The sequence below is a fragment of the Syngnathus typhle genome, linkage group LG13 (assembly GCF_033458585.1).
Source record: "Syngnathus typhle isolate RoL2023-S1 ecotype Sweden linkage group LG13, RoL_Styp_1.0, whole genome shotgun sequence".
NCBI lineage: Eukaryota > Metazoa > Chordata > Actinopteri > Syngnathiformes > Syngnathidae > Syngnathus > Syngnathus typhle.
The window spans coordinates 4,348,408-4,362,835 of record NC_083750.1 but is presented as its reverse complement, the minus strand read 5'-3'; the positions used below and the strand labels follow the sequence as shown (position 1 = coordinate 4,362,835).

General features: G+C 39.9%; 1 protein-coding gene across 1 annotated transcript; it reads left to right on the top strand.

The window, feature by feature from the left end:
- Positions 1 to 1,235: 1,235 nt before the first annotated feature.
- On the top strand, positions 1,236 to 14,412 carry LOC133165279 (uncharacterized). Its single transcript, XM_061294797.1, has 14 exons — positions 1,236 to 3,338; positions 3,892 to 4,935; positions 5,897 to 6,078; positions 6,165 to 6,336; positions 6,421 to 6,471; positions 6,610 to 6,718; positions 9,182 to 9,726; positions 9,793 to 9,996; positions 10,087 to 10,248; positions 12,114 to 12,268; positions 12,350 to 12,586; positions 12,746 to 12,917; positions 13,107 to 13,148; positions 13,465 to 14,412. Exons 2-14 carry the CDS (start codon positions 3,916 to 3,918, stop codon positions 13,564 to 13,566), a joined length of 3,153 nt encoding a protein of 1,050 aa, XP_061150781.1. The 5' UTR covers positions 1,236 to 3,338; positions 3,892 to 3,915; the 3' UTR covers positions 13,567 to 14,412.
- The last annotated feature ends 16 nt before the right edge of the window (positions 14,413 to 14,428 follow it).

The following is a 14,428-nucleotide window of genomic DNA, read 5'->3' as shown; positions in this document are numbered from 1 at the left end:
TTTAAATCCGGATATGATACGGAGGCCGCCATTACAGATGCGCTTTCTTCTCTGCTGTTCACGTCAAACACACTCCATACGAACACAATGCTCTCGTATCAGACGCTTGCTCGATCATCTGCTTGTTTGCTGTCACAATGTACCCTACACAAATCCAAAACATTTGTTCGCTATCGAGTTTGCTAGCGCATTTTTAGGGTGCGTATTATACATGGGGGCACATTATACATGGAAAAAAACGGTACATATCGAAGTTGTTCTAGCCAGTTAGCTTAATGCTAGTGCTAACATAACAATTAAGCAACTGATATTTGACCAGTGCAGCCACATTTAGATATTCAATACAACAGTAGTCGCAGTCATATATTCTTGACTTGATTGAAGTGTACAAATTTTTTAAGGCACTTTGAAAATTTCATTCTGTACCATTTTACTGCACACACACCATTCAGGTGATCAAGCTAATGTGCTACTATAGTTAAACAGCCGCTGAGGCCTTGTTCCGCGGTGCAGTCAAACAACAAGCTTCTATTCGTGTCTACATGTACAAATAGGGCTCAGCGTGGTTAATTACAGCCAGATCGGAAGGCTGCTGGCACCAGTCCGAACCACAATGCTGCTTTGGTTAACCCATCGATGACATTTGGGTAGCTCATAATGCTACGTTTGACCCTCACACTTGGAGAAGGAATCCTGTAGCAGTGAAAGGATCATCACAGGTTGTCCAAAGGTCCTTTGGGGACAGCTTGCGACAGGCAAGGAAAGTCATTTATTATCTCCATGCCCGGCCGGCCCCTTTCTTCTCCCTTTGTGTCTGCGCACGGACAAACTTCATGCAGCTGAATAATGCTTCACGCCCTGCCAATCACCAACAGCTAACGGGCTTTGCTGTGCAATTGAGAAATCGGAGAAAATACAAGTATTGATCTTCCCGAACATTTTTTTTCTTTAATGCACACTAAGCTAGAGGTGCAGAGTGAGTGTGGAGGGCCTATTCATTCCATTAAATGTTCTTTTGAGTGTCTTATTTCAGCTTCCGTTGTTTTTCTCTCTCTCTGCCGTTCCGTCTGTATGTCTCATTTCTCGTCGGCCAAGAACGAAAGCAGAGTAAGAGGATACAAATGAGGTGGCTGTTGCTATAGTAGCTTCATTTTACTGGGGAAGGAGGATTTTCTTGCCTTAAAGCCACAGGCCATGCGTCAGGACTGGCGGTGTCTGTAGATGATGTGAGTGTTCACATTTTGCTATCCACAAATGTGTTTTTTGGTGAGCATTAATAAAAAATATTCACATTTCTGAGTTTTAACAGTCAAGCAAGAGTAAAAGTAAAAGAGTAAAGTAATGCCTGATGCATTTACAGTGCAGCAAAAATATACTATAACAGTACTCAGTCATATAATCCTTATCCACTGCGAAGAACATCTAATATTAGTGCCGTACTGGTGAGCTTAGAGGAGTTGAAACAAATAAAAAGGAGAGTATATCTGCGTGCCTGTCTTATACTGCCCTCAGGTGGCCTATGGGGGCACACTGGAAAGACAGGCGTAACGCAAATTGTTCAATCTTTTACAGAGTACAGCATTATTGAGTGTTATTTTGTCCTCATTAAATATAAAATCCAATTTGTTTTGCTGTTTAAAGGGGGGAAGATGAAACTGAATAATGACATTTCCCACTCATTTTACTAAAAAAAAGATTATTTGAGGTACAATTGGCTTAAGTTACGAAATTTCTTAAGTCAAGGAACAACTATATATACACAAGAATTTATTGTGATTTTTTTTAGTTTGGAGGTATACACATTAAATGAGCAATCTCCATATGAATATTTTAAAGGTTAGTAACATTTTAACTATTAATTGTGTGTATATGAGACATACAAATGCCTCCCTCTGTATGAGTATTGCATTTATGTGCTGCTTGTGTATTTCTTACGACTACTTGTGCCGTGGAGTGGCAATGCAGCAGATGAGGACGCCGCAGGCCACTGGTGGGACGCTATTCACTTGAGGATGTGGGCTGTGTTATGTACTTCGACTATCCTATTGGTCACCAGTCCTGCTGAGAGCATGTGTGTGGGTGGAGAAGGGAGATGGGGGTCACTCCAGATGTCCTTGCCCTGAGCTGTCTCAACATGAAAATCTACACTGCATTTACAGTGTTCACATTATAAAGATGGAATAATTTCTTGAATTATTTTAAGTAATCCAAAAGCAACTGCCCGCCCCCCCTTGATATTTATGCGATTCTTTTTTTTCCAATATTCTTTTTTCATGTATAAATACATAGCAATTAGCAACGTTTTGATTCCTATGGCATTTGGGGCTAATCATTTTTAATCAGGCTTGAGATTGTGAGGGAAATTATTTCATTCAATTGAATTTGGTTAAATTCTTAATTTGATTTGTTCTTATTTTTGAACAGATCATGAATATTTAAAAAATATATATCTTTTGAAAACGTTCTCCTCTGTTGCGATTCCCAACTGAATTGAATCTGGTCTCTAAGCAATGTAATGTTAGGCCAGGTATACAAACTGAAAACAAAAACGTGTAAAGTTAGCAGAAATGAGTGTGAGCAGAGAAAACGTTTAGCAGGGGGAAACATAGTAAGACTGCCAGGAGTCTGCTTCTCTCTAGTGGCAATTTGTAGAATTGAAGCAACAATGAATCATTCAAGAAGTTTGACATATACACAGCTACACAATTTAGTGGACAAGTGATTTTAAAAACCAGACAGATGGACCAGATCATGACACAAAAAAAGTTGTTGTACGCAAACTAAAACTTGTGTTTCAATTAATAAAAAATATTTTAAATATATTTATACTCAAGAATATTTAAAAGCATGTTTTTTGGTAAGGCACTTTCATATGGTTGTTTAAAAGACATAAGTCAAAGTCAAAGTCTGCTTTATTGTCAATTTCTTCACATGCCAAGACACAAAGAAATCGAAATTAAAATGAAACAAATTTCTTTTATGTTTAGTTGGCCACCATCTTGTGTTCAGATCTCGGAATTTCGATTGTCAAAGCAAATTGAATGTAAAAAAAAAAATCTCTCCTCTCTCTCTCGCTCTCTTTCGTTCTCTCTCTCAGCACAAGCAGTTCAGGTTTAATATTTAAGCTTCACCTCCCACCTACTCGCCCTCCGTGTGTGCACGTGCGTGTGTTTGAGCGGATATCAAAAGCCCACAGTGAGTCACTTGAGAGAGATTGAGAACGGCCGGGCCTAGTGGGCCTGGCAGACCGAGAAGCCCTTTTGCTGCCCGTATCAGTTCCAGGGCGGAAACTAAATACCTCCACGAGTGGAGCAATAAGACATGGAGAAGGTCTGAAGGTAAGTCTGGATCTCAGCTAGTTTCCATTGTCAGGTAAAGTGACATTGTTGTTGGCAATGTTGTGGTTTGTTGCCGTTATGTTTCACTGTGAACCAGTACGGCTTTATGATGGGTGAAAGTTCAACATATAGTTGTGCTAGAATTCATCCTTGTCAGTTAATCATTTAATACATATTTATTATCTTGCTGAGGGTCCATGACCTTACTAGTAAGGCAATTCGGTGCACCAGTAGTAGGCTATGGCCTATGTACATTATTTTTCCGCTAATGCAGTGAATCAAGTGTGGTACTAGTACATTACAGTGCCCTCTAGTGGTACGTGAAATATGTTGGTGAGCAACGTATATTTATATTTTTTGTATTAAAAAATTGCGATAAAGCTAGGGTTTAAACCAAGGGTGTCAAAACTAAGGCACAGGGGACTTCTACAGCGATTTTTTGCGGCGGCCTCAATTACTCAAAGTTTGTTTTGTACATAAAAACATTAGACAGTAATACAATCTGGTTTCCTTTTCACTGAATAATTACGTATGTCACGGCTCTTTTTTTCAGTGAATACCGAAATCAGCCTACACAATGCAGAAACCAACTGGAGTGCCCGTGTGGGTGAGTCACACACCCATACCAGAAAGCATCTCACGTGATGATGACTCTACAAGCAGCACATCACGTACACCCCCTTCTGTACAGAAGGACAATAATGATACAAAAGGGAGTTTGACTAAGCTGAAATCCTTCATCCCCACTTCATGGGGCAGCATGAAATGGAAGTGGGGAAAAGACAGCCTGGACGACTCTGAAGCCAGCAGTGGTCAGATCAAGATTGTCCCTGACGGAACCAGGGTGAGCCCTCCTGTAAGTCCCTTTCTGGGACGCACGAAATGGGACGAAAGTCCGGAAAGGGCTTTTTTAAAAGAAGTTAGTCAAAGCCCAAATGACGATTCTCTACTCACGAGCATCCATCCAGCCGAGTACTATGCTGAGAAGTTGGAGGTTTACAACCAGAAGTACTCTTACTTGAAGTCATGGCCAGGCCTGCTCCGACTTTTGGCTGGCATTGAGCTTCTATTCGGGGCTATGGTCGTCGCTTGCATCATCGGCTACATCCATAAAGACAGCGAATGGTCCAACACATACGGGCTGTATAATGGCGTCTACAACAACGGACTGGGCCTGTCGGGATACAGCTACAGTGGACCGATGACTCCCTTTGTCGTGTCGGTGGCTGGAGTGTGTTGGGTCTTGACGATTATCCTTCTGGTGTTGGGAATGACTATGTATTATCGCACCATCCTCCTCGATGCACCCTGGTGGCCTCTGACCGAGGCCTTCATCAACATCACACTGTTTCTACTGTACATGGCGGCGGCCATAGTATACGTGAACGACTTGAACCGCGGGGGGCTGTGCTACATGACCATCGGTATCAACCCCATCTTGGCCGGTCTGTGCCGAGTCGAGGGCGGCCAGATGGCGGGAACCACTTTCATCTTTATCAACATGACCATGTATCTGGGAAGTTTTGTGGTCTCGCTAAAAATGTGGCGGCACGAGGCCAGACGGAGGGAGAGGATGGAGTTTGAGGACAAGGTGATGGTAAGGAACACTTGAAGCTAAATTTTCTTTTGTCTCATGTTTTGTTAGGACACATTGACAAACAAGCCATTACAGTAGGGGCTGACTTGGGCAATATTTACTGTATGGCTAGTTTTAGTTAGCATAAATGTAAGATGTAGTTTCAGTTTTTTTAAAGTATGAAAATGTTGCGTTTTTAATTTGAGGTATTTTACTTGTTTTCGTTAACTAAAATAACCTTGGCAACATGGCTCCACGGTAGCACATGTTGAGCTACCATAAATGTTAGCTTTTAGCAGTCATATTTATTTACAACATGAAATAAATTACACATACAAAAGACTAGTTGGATATGATTGGGCACATAAGCTAAACAGGAGAAACATTTTCTTGAGTCTATCACTTGATTTGCATTATCTCTTATTTTTATGCCTTTGTCTATGCCTTGGTTTCACGCTCAGCAATCCACAAGTTAAAATACCACTTGAACATCACATCACCAAATGGTCTGCCAAGTTGTTTTCATTCCATTTTTTAAATCAAGCCGCAGATTTATAATAAGTGACATTAGCAATCCCACTAATGAAAGTAAAGTACACAAGCCAAACTCAGCTGCAGAACAAAAGGAGGGAGAGCAAATCTGATGTAATTTAATGTCAGTCAAGACAATCTGCAGTGAGTTTGCTTTTATTCCGTATTGGTGTATCAGCTTTTTTTGCTGGCAAACACTTGAACATAATTTAACTGACAGCGCGCTTGCTTTAGTGCATTCAATGTGACAGAAATAGACAAGGTGCAGTCAATTCTGCTGTCACATGTGGAAACGATGTACGGCAGTTTAAGTGAGTCTCCCCTCCAAATCATTTCGTAGGATCGATTTAATTAAATGTAATGTCTTGAAATTTCACCCAAAAGCCTAATTAATTTTGCTGAGTAGTGTTTGTTCAGATACGGACAAAACATAATAATTTTGTATCTTCAGAAGCCGGGGGAGAGCGCTCGCTCCAACCTCCTGGCCCCACCAAAGGCAAAACACATATCTTTCAAGCCCGAAGCAGACGCGAGAGGAAGCAAAGGTCAAAAAAGGCCGCATGTGCTCACCTCTGTCATCCAGAAGAGCCCCGCGTGCATCCCGAAAGTGCACATCATTGCAGATTATGTCATGTAAGCCAACAATTTGGAAACATCCACCAGAATGGACATTCTTGAATCCATCTGACAACTAAATTGTCATATCCGTCCCCTCGCAGGAAGTACCCGGAGATCAGCTGCGTGGAAGAAAGGGAGAAATACAAAGCTGTGTTCAATGACCAGTATCAAGAGTACAAAGAGCTTTACAACGACATCAGTGCCACCCTGAGTAAGTTCAGTGAGCTGGATGCTGTCATGGCACGACTCATCACGGATGGAAAAAGTAGAGAGGTAGGAGATGTGAAGCTATGACCCATGTCGGTAATATTTCACACCCCTTTCACAACAAAGACATGACGTAATATTTTTTTCCAGGATCGAGACAAGATTCAAAATATCATAAAGCAGTATGAGCTGAAAAAGAGTGTAAGTGATGATAATGTCGCCTCTAATTGACAAAGCAGCTCATTTGCAAATACCAGTACACTGTTGTGTAAAATTTAGTCTAGGTAAGACAAAGAATTGGATCACAGCTGATTTTGTATTTGTATTTTCTGTTTCTAGGATCCTGCTTTTTTGGAGAAAAAGCAACGTTGTGACTACTTGAAAGCCAAATTGACGCACATAAAAAACAGAATCCGTGCTTTTGATCAAGATACGACTTGTTTTGAAGGATAACAGCACATCTTATTATATTATTGTGAATAGACAGACATAATTTTCTGAGGAATGTACAAGATGTTGCTTTATTTTTCTACATTTTTTTATTTGCACGGCCACTATTGGTTTTCATACTTACTACTACTGTAGATTAATTTACAGTTTTCGCCATCTTTGTGGTTAGGACTAAGTGACTGGAGCAGGGCGACCAAATGCAGCTTGGACCAGAGTTTATAGTTATAGTTGCTCGACTAGGGACGTGAATAACAGAACAGAACGGAGACTAGAAACAAGAAGATATGTGACGATAACAATCCGACAGAGAGTGACACGCAGCGTGAAGCTGGCCCCCCACCCCACGCAAAATTTAAGCAAAATGCACAGAAACACGAAACTATGACATTAAAACAAGGAAACAAACTGTGACAGATCTTGACAGTACTATTATGTTATATGTAAAGTGCTTTGTTACAGCTGTTGTAAAATTCACTAAATAAAGTTGCATTCTATTGTTATTTTATGACCTTTGAACTGCCTCACTTCTGTTCAATTCCATTGACTAACATCCAGCCATTCATTATCCTATACGAATGTGCGAGCCAATCACGGAGCATATAGACAAATACACACTCACATTAATGGACAATTTGAAGTCATAAATGAACTTATCAAACACAGAATCAAAGAGTCCAATGAATCAAAACTCTAAGAGAAAACACTAGGAACCAAAAACTCACCATTATAGCATCACAGAGGGAGGGGGGGGGGGGGGTGAGAGTATTTGGACAGGGCCAAGGAAAACATGACACTACGAACCTAATCAAAATAAAAAACACTGACCATGACAGAAGGCTTAAACTATGTAGTGACGACACAGTATGTATATTATTTTTTATTATTAGCTACGATCATCAGAAAAAAATAGTTCCCTCTGTACAAAGTCAAGACTGTTTGCATTTCATTTTTGGTCGCTAATTTAATGACAAATACGTTATTCTGTTTGGCCCACAAATTTATAAATTGACTAATAATAGGGAACATGGACATCACCGCTTATCACTGGCCACAGCATTAGGTACACCTACACAATGTGACCAGATAGTAAGCAGTTATGTGATCAACAGTCCCGTGATATTTATTGTGTGAATTTTGATATTTTTGCCTCGTTAAAATGTAATTATTTGTTCTTTTTTCTAATTCATTATTATTATTATTATTATTATTATTATTATTATTATTATTATTATTATTATTATTATTATTATTATTATTATTATTATTGTTGTTGTTGTTGTTGTTGTTGTTGTTATTATTATCATATATAATTTACTGTCCTTCCCTTTAAAGTCCAGCCACTTCCCAGACAAATTTAACACGTGTTGTCCAACGTGGGTTGGGCCGCGGGCTCACTTTTGCTGAGGCACCAGCAGAGTGGTGGCGGCTCCCCACTGGCTGCAGCAAGAAGAAAGCACACTCTTCTTTTCTTCGGTGTGTTTCCTGCGGCTGAATCATGAGAGAAGAATTTACAGAGGTCACTGTGTGTGGTGGGGAATGAGACTAAAAGTGTCAAGTTAAACTGGAGGGTCCAAAGTTGAAAGTTCAGGTAAGTTGTTTTGCTTTGTTTAATGTTAACATAGTTTTGAGCATGGCAACTCGAGGGTCGGTGTGCTTTCAATGTCTCCCCGTTGCAACATACCTGATTCAGATAATTAGCAAGGTCTGCAGAAGCTAGAAAACAATTCTGATCATTTCAATCAGGCAAATAAATAATGCCCATTTCAAATGTAATTCTAATGGCATCTAAAATAAAAGTAGATCATTGGTGGGAGACCAAGTGTTTCTGTGAATAGGATAGCTCCTCCCACCGTACAAAGCGTATACTTTGACACACTTCCTTGACACCGATAACTACTTTCCTATTAGGGAGGGCTTTGGCGCCACCTTGTGACATTTTTGGGTGCTACAGAAAGAGCATAAAGCGAGCGTTATTTTTTAACTAATATTTCATGAATAATATTTCATGAATAAAAAAAAAAAAAAAAAGAGAAGTGAAAGTTAGCACAGAGTAGAGAAAGGAGCATAATGTTGGTTGTTCACCTTACAATAAACTCATCCCCATCCAGTCTGAATTATTAAAAGCTTGCTGGTTCAAGTTCCATGCCAGAGGTGAATTCTGAGAGCTAGAGATACCTGAGACCGGGTTCTGCTCACCGAAAAGCAGTGAAGTGTGGAAACAGAACATTAAGAATTGGTATTTTCAAATGTAAATATCTCAAATACCTGATGTGCAAGAAATAAAGTCAAGACATCTTTCTAATCAACGTCAGAAATACATTTCGGGACACAAATTGGTGTGCACAATGTGTCCACTGTTGAATGAATGGAACCTCCAATGCTAAATCAGCAATACCTCAACCTCAGCACTGAATCATTTCTCTCTCCTTCCTCCAGATGAAATTTTAGTAATTGTGGTACTAAACCATGTACGAACCTCGGCGCTATGACAGCCCGGCTCCGCACAGCCCGCCCTACAGCACCACCTCCCTCAGTTTCCATCCCACAAGAAGCGTGATCTCCCCTCAGAGTCAATATGTCGGCTACGCCTTCAAATCCCCTGCGGACGAGCCCTACATGGAGGAGACCCCTCAAGACTTCCACCGATGGTTTTCACCTCCTGGTTTCGTCAAAACTTTCCACGGAGCCACAGTGCTCATGTCTTTCCTCATCTTCGCCTGCGTGGCGTCAACGTTGGTGTGGGACATGAATGGGTTTGGGTACCCTCTTGGTGGTGCTGGGAGTGTTCCAGGGGCGGGGCAGGGGTACTACGGCGGTAGCTATGGTTACAGTAGCTCCTACATGACCCCGCAGTCTGCAAAAGCCGCAATGATCTCCATGGCTGCAATCGACTTCCTGGTTTCACTGGGGTTTCTGGTGGGGGGTTTCTCCCGTTCCAGGGTCATGAGAGGCTCCAGCTTCTATCTCACTGTGTTCATTTGCGACATCATCTTAGCTGTTCTTCAGGTGTGGCATAGTTTTGGTCATCCGAGGCCTTAGCATTGACTCTGACTGAGTTTCTTCCAATCGCAGGGCATCATTGATATCATTTTTGTGATTGGGGTCAACCCAATGTCTCAGAGCTCACAGAGCATGCTGTACAATCCAATCCTGATGATGTGCCAGAACATTCCAGACAGGCCCAGCATTAGTGGAAGTATAGGAGCTGGCTTTCCTGGCGGCTTTCCCATGTACAATCAGTACCTGTACCACTACTGCTTCATGGACCCGGAGGAGGTCGGTATCTGTGGCTTGATCAAAACTAGGAATGAAATATTTATGGTAACCGGTAAGTTATGGATTGAATTTGATGATCTCTTTTCTCAGGCGGTAGCATTAGCATTGGGTCTGATGGTGGTGTTGGGCCTGTCACTAGCTGCTTTCTACTCCTGGAAGACCCGCAGTAAAATTTGGCGCCATGGCAAAGCTAACATCTACTGGGACAAGCCACTGGTCAGGCAGACAGAGGGGCAGAATGTACAAGATTGGGTGAGATTTATTATTTACAAACATTTTTTTTTGAAAATGTACTATTCATTTTGATGCCATGTTGGGTCATCAGACGAAAAATCACAATGGATTTTTGCAGAAACTGACCATTCACGACCAAGTTCCACATAGTCGTACAAACTGTTATTGACTCAACGATAGTTGACTTTATTCGAGGCACACCCAGGTTTCACTCTGATGGATCATTAACTAGTGATAGCTGCAATAAAAGCAGACATAGTAGAATCTCTCATAGCAATAAAGAAGTACTGCAACCTCAGCTAAATCATCTTAAATCTCTCACTATATAATCATGAATTATTTTCACTGACTGCGAAATAATTGTTTTTATCTAAATGAGAACTCAAGAATGTATTTTTTACATCAAATTGCAATACTAGCTGTGTAGGCTTTAAGGGGAAGTCAACTCAAAATTTTCTCTCTAAAGTCCTTCTTATTGATCCCATGTCATTCCAAGAAGTCCTTGTGCAGCGGGCCGACAGTAGTCAAGCAGGAATATATATCGAGGAGAGAAAATTCATTTGGCCAGGCCCAGAGAAGCCCTGGCCTACATTCGCTCAGTGATTGGGAGGTGGCTTCATTTGAAAGCTGGGCCACTAGTGTACTGCAGTGCAGGGAAAGCATATTTAATGTATGGCCATGTATAATGTATAAAAGGATTGGGTTGCCACTGTGCTGCTGTATGAATCTCCACAGAGTGGTGGCAGTAAATGATTCAGTCTGGCCGGGTTTGCACAGCAGCCCAAAAGTTAGCTCCATGTACAAGAATCATATATGATCAAATGTCATGACATGACAACGCAACTTAGAATTAATGGAGACTAAACAAAACAAAACAAAAAAAAACGGGGGAAAAAAACAGAATTAATATCATGTTAATTGCAATACCATGGGATGAAAACAACCTAATCAGATTAGTATGTAGGGAATTAATTGGATTGGAAATACGGTGTTTAAAATAAAATAAAATAAAACATTCTGAATTCAAACGATTATATATCCTTGACAAAGTAATGCCGCTAGATGGCGCCAAAGCAAAAACATCGAATTTGTATCCCTAGGAAGTTGTTCAATAGAATAACAGATTGATTGGTTTTAAAATAAGCACGTAAATAAATCACGATTGTGAAATATGCTGGGGTTCACTCTATAGTTCTTTCTCTAATTTTTGTTTTTTCACAATTAAAATATCTTAATGCAGCTCATTGCTTAATTTACGCCAGAGTGATAGAAATTGGCCAGGTAATAGTAACCAAGTAACTCGCAAGAACTACTCCCAAAATCAGGAAGATTTGAATGACAGTTTCGCAGTATTACTATAATTCAGCACTAAGTACCTCTGAGCCCTTTGATGTTTTTTAATATATTGTAAAATGCACTGAAAACCACAAGCCTTGAATTAACTTTATAGATGTCTTTAAATGAGTCATTTTATGTCCTGAATGACTAAGTGGACTAGAGCATCGGCTCCGAGGGGATGCAAACAAGAGAAAGCACTCTATTAGATAATGTACATTTGCTACCGGATCATTAGATCTGTGTTACCAGCTGGTTTTTTTCCCCCATGCCATCCTCATTGCTCTTTATCCAGATATATAGGTCAAATATGAGAAGTCATTAATGATGCATTAGATCATATGACAGCAGTTATATATTCTATATACATATGTTCCTCCAACAATTGTGACACAATTTATTTCTGTGCAAATGACTACATTTAGTAGTAGGAACATCTACTTTAATCAGTCTGTCTTTTTGTTCCGTTTGTTTTTGCTTTAGTTTTTTTCAAGTCTTTGTATTTCTATTTAAATCGGAATACCTAATTTCTCTCTTTACTGCGTTAGGTAAACCGTGTTGGAGAAGGAAGGAGCACCCAGCAGGCACCAACAATTGTTATGTCAGAGAAAGCAGCTTCTGACTTTTGTGGGGGAAACAGCGCAACGTCGCACCGCCACGATACAGGGCTCATTTACGGTGATGGAAATTTGAACGGCAACAGGTAGTGTTTGTTTTGTTGCCATGCAAACGAAAAGTGTCAGCGACAGCATACTCTGTTTTGCTTGATTGTGTATTTTTTTAGTTTCTGTGAGGATAGCAACAAACATCAAGAGGCCGAGCATCCATACCAGAACAGCAGGTTCGTAGTGTGCAACAGCTCCTCTGGTAATGGCGGCAGGAAACTCGCCTCAAGGAACCAGAGGAACCACGAGGATCATGCTGCAAGTGAGATGGCTGACTTCCAAAATGAAACAGTTTACAACACTGGAGGAGACACTGCTAATGAGCTGGAACAAGACCAAGAACAATACCTCTTCAGGTGACTTCACACTTGGCTGACAAAGAAAGATACTCATTTAGCTTTTGCAAATGTTTGTAATGAAGACAAAACAATTATGTATTTGTAGGAATAAACAAAATGAAGCATCCCAATTATGAGGAAAATAAATATTTCATTTACAATGTACTCTATGTGCAGACTGTACCCCGAAATCCTCTCTGACCAGCAGCGCCAACAATACAGGCGAGATTTTGACTCGTCGCTGGGTCGTTATAAGAGCCTGTGTAAAGAAATGGACCACATCTGTGACCAGATTCACGAGCTCAGTCGAGAACTGGACTCTCTGGATAAGGACTCCATCAAGTATCAGGTAGCTAGGAACACATTTGCATATTTTCCCTCAAATTCCAATTGAGCTGTGTATTAGCCGGTTTGTCAGATCATCAAGAAAGATTTGAGTGGAAATACTTTTGTGACAGTTTTGTTTGGTGCTATGTCGTGATTAGAAAATGCGTACTTATTAAGTGTATTAATAACATTATTCTGGTTCCATTCTAAGGGCGTGCTTGATGAATATAACAGACTAAAAGATTTAAAAAGGGTAAGTGAAACAGATGTGCAGTTACATACAATCAAAATCTTGAGTCATAACAGATGCTAAAGCTAATAGCAATTAGCTAAATACCTATAGAGATGAATATATACTTCATCTTATAAACTGTTTTTTTTACTATTGCGTACATAATCATAAGAATATTTTTCCTACAGATTTGTGAAATGTAAAGTACCATACTTTCAACCTATAATTGTTTTTCTACTATTTACTAAATTGTTACAGATTAAAACTGAATATTTTTTTCAGCAGCTGGGTTGCAAACATTTTTAAACAATAATGTTTATACATATCTCTCTTTAAGGCACCAGATTATCAAGCAAAGAAAAAGGAGAGCAAGGAACTTCGACAAAAACTGGTCCACATCAAACTCCTGGTAAAAAACTTTGACCAAGGCCTTTGCTAGTGCATGTCTATCAGTTTAAGGTTGAAGAAGGACACAATCAGCTTTTGACTGCGCATGTTTATATTGACAAAATGCATAAAAAACGTTGGTCACTTTGTTTACAACCATGTTGCACTAATGTTACCGGCACAGCTAGTGAACTTTGCTCTGAAAATCTCAAATAAAACATAGTCCTTTGTGAAAGACAATCACTTACGGTGAATATAAAAAGTCTACACCACACCCCTGGGCAAATTCCAGGATTTTGTGAGCTACAAAGGTGAGAGCTCGATAAATAATTTCCTTTTCTCCACTGTTATGACCTTATACTTTTCAAAAGGGCAAGTATAAATAAGCAACTGGAACAATGTGGTTGCATAAGTGTGCACACCCTCCCATAATTGGGATGTGGCTTTAGTAATGGGGCTTTAGTCAAGGCAATTAGAAATAGTTCAGAATAGCAAGCAATGTTTGGGCAAAATGTTCAGACTTTTGCTGCAAAGTGTAAAAAGAAATGTCAGGAAAAGCCTACTTGAACAGCTAAACTTGATTTGGGCTTATCAAATGCACTTGTTGGTATGAATGTACTGGCTCACATTCGAATGTTTAATTCTGAACACCCACATCCTTGGTGATAAGAGGGTGTGCACACTTTTGCAACCAATTTTAAAATATTTCATTTTGCAAGTGTTGAAAAGATTTTTTTCATTCTCTCCATTAACAAATTTAATTTTCACACCAAAAAGCTGGCAGTTGAACAGAAATGTGTAGACTTTATATCCAATGTATGATACATATAATGAAATAAAACATTCCATATATTTATTTTGAATATTTAATACAAATAAATGAAGGACCTCTTTTGCAGCACATGCATAGAATT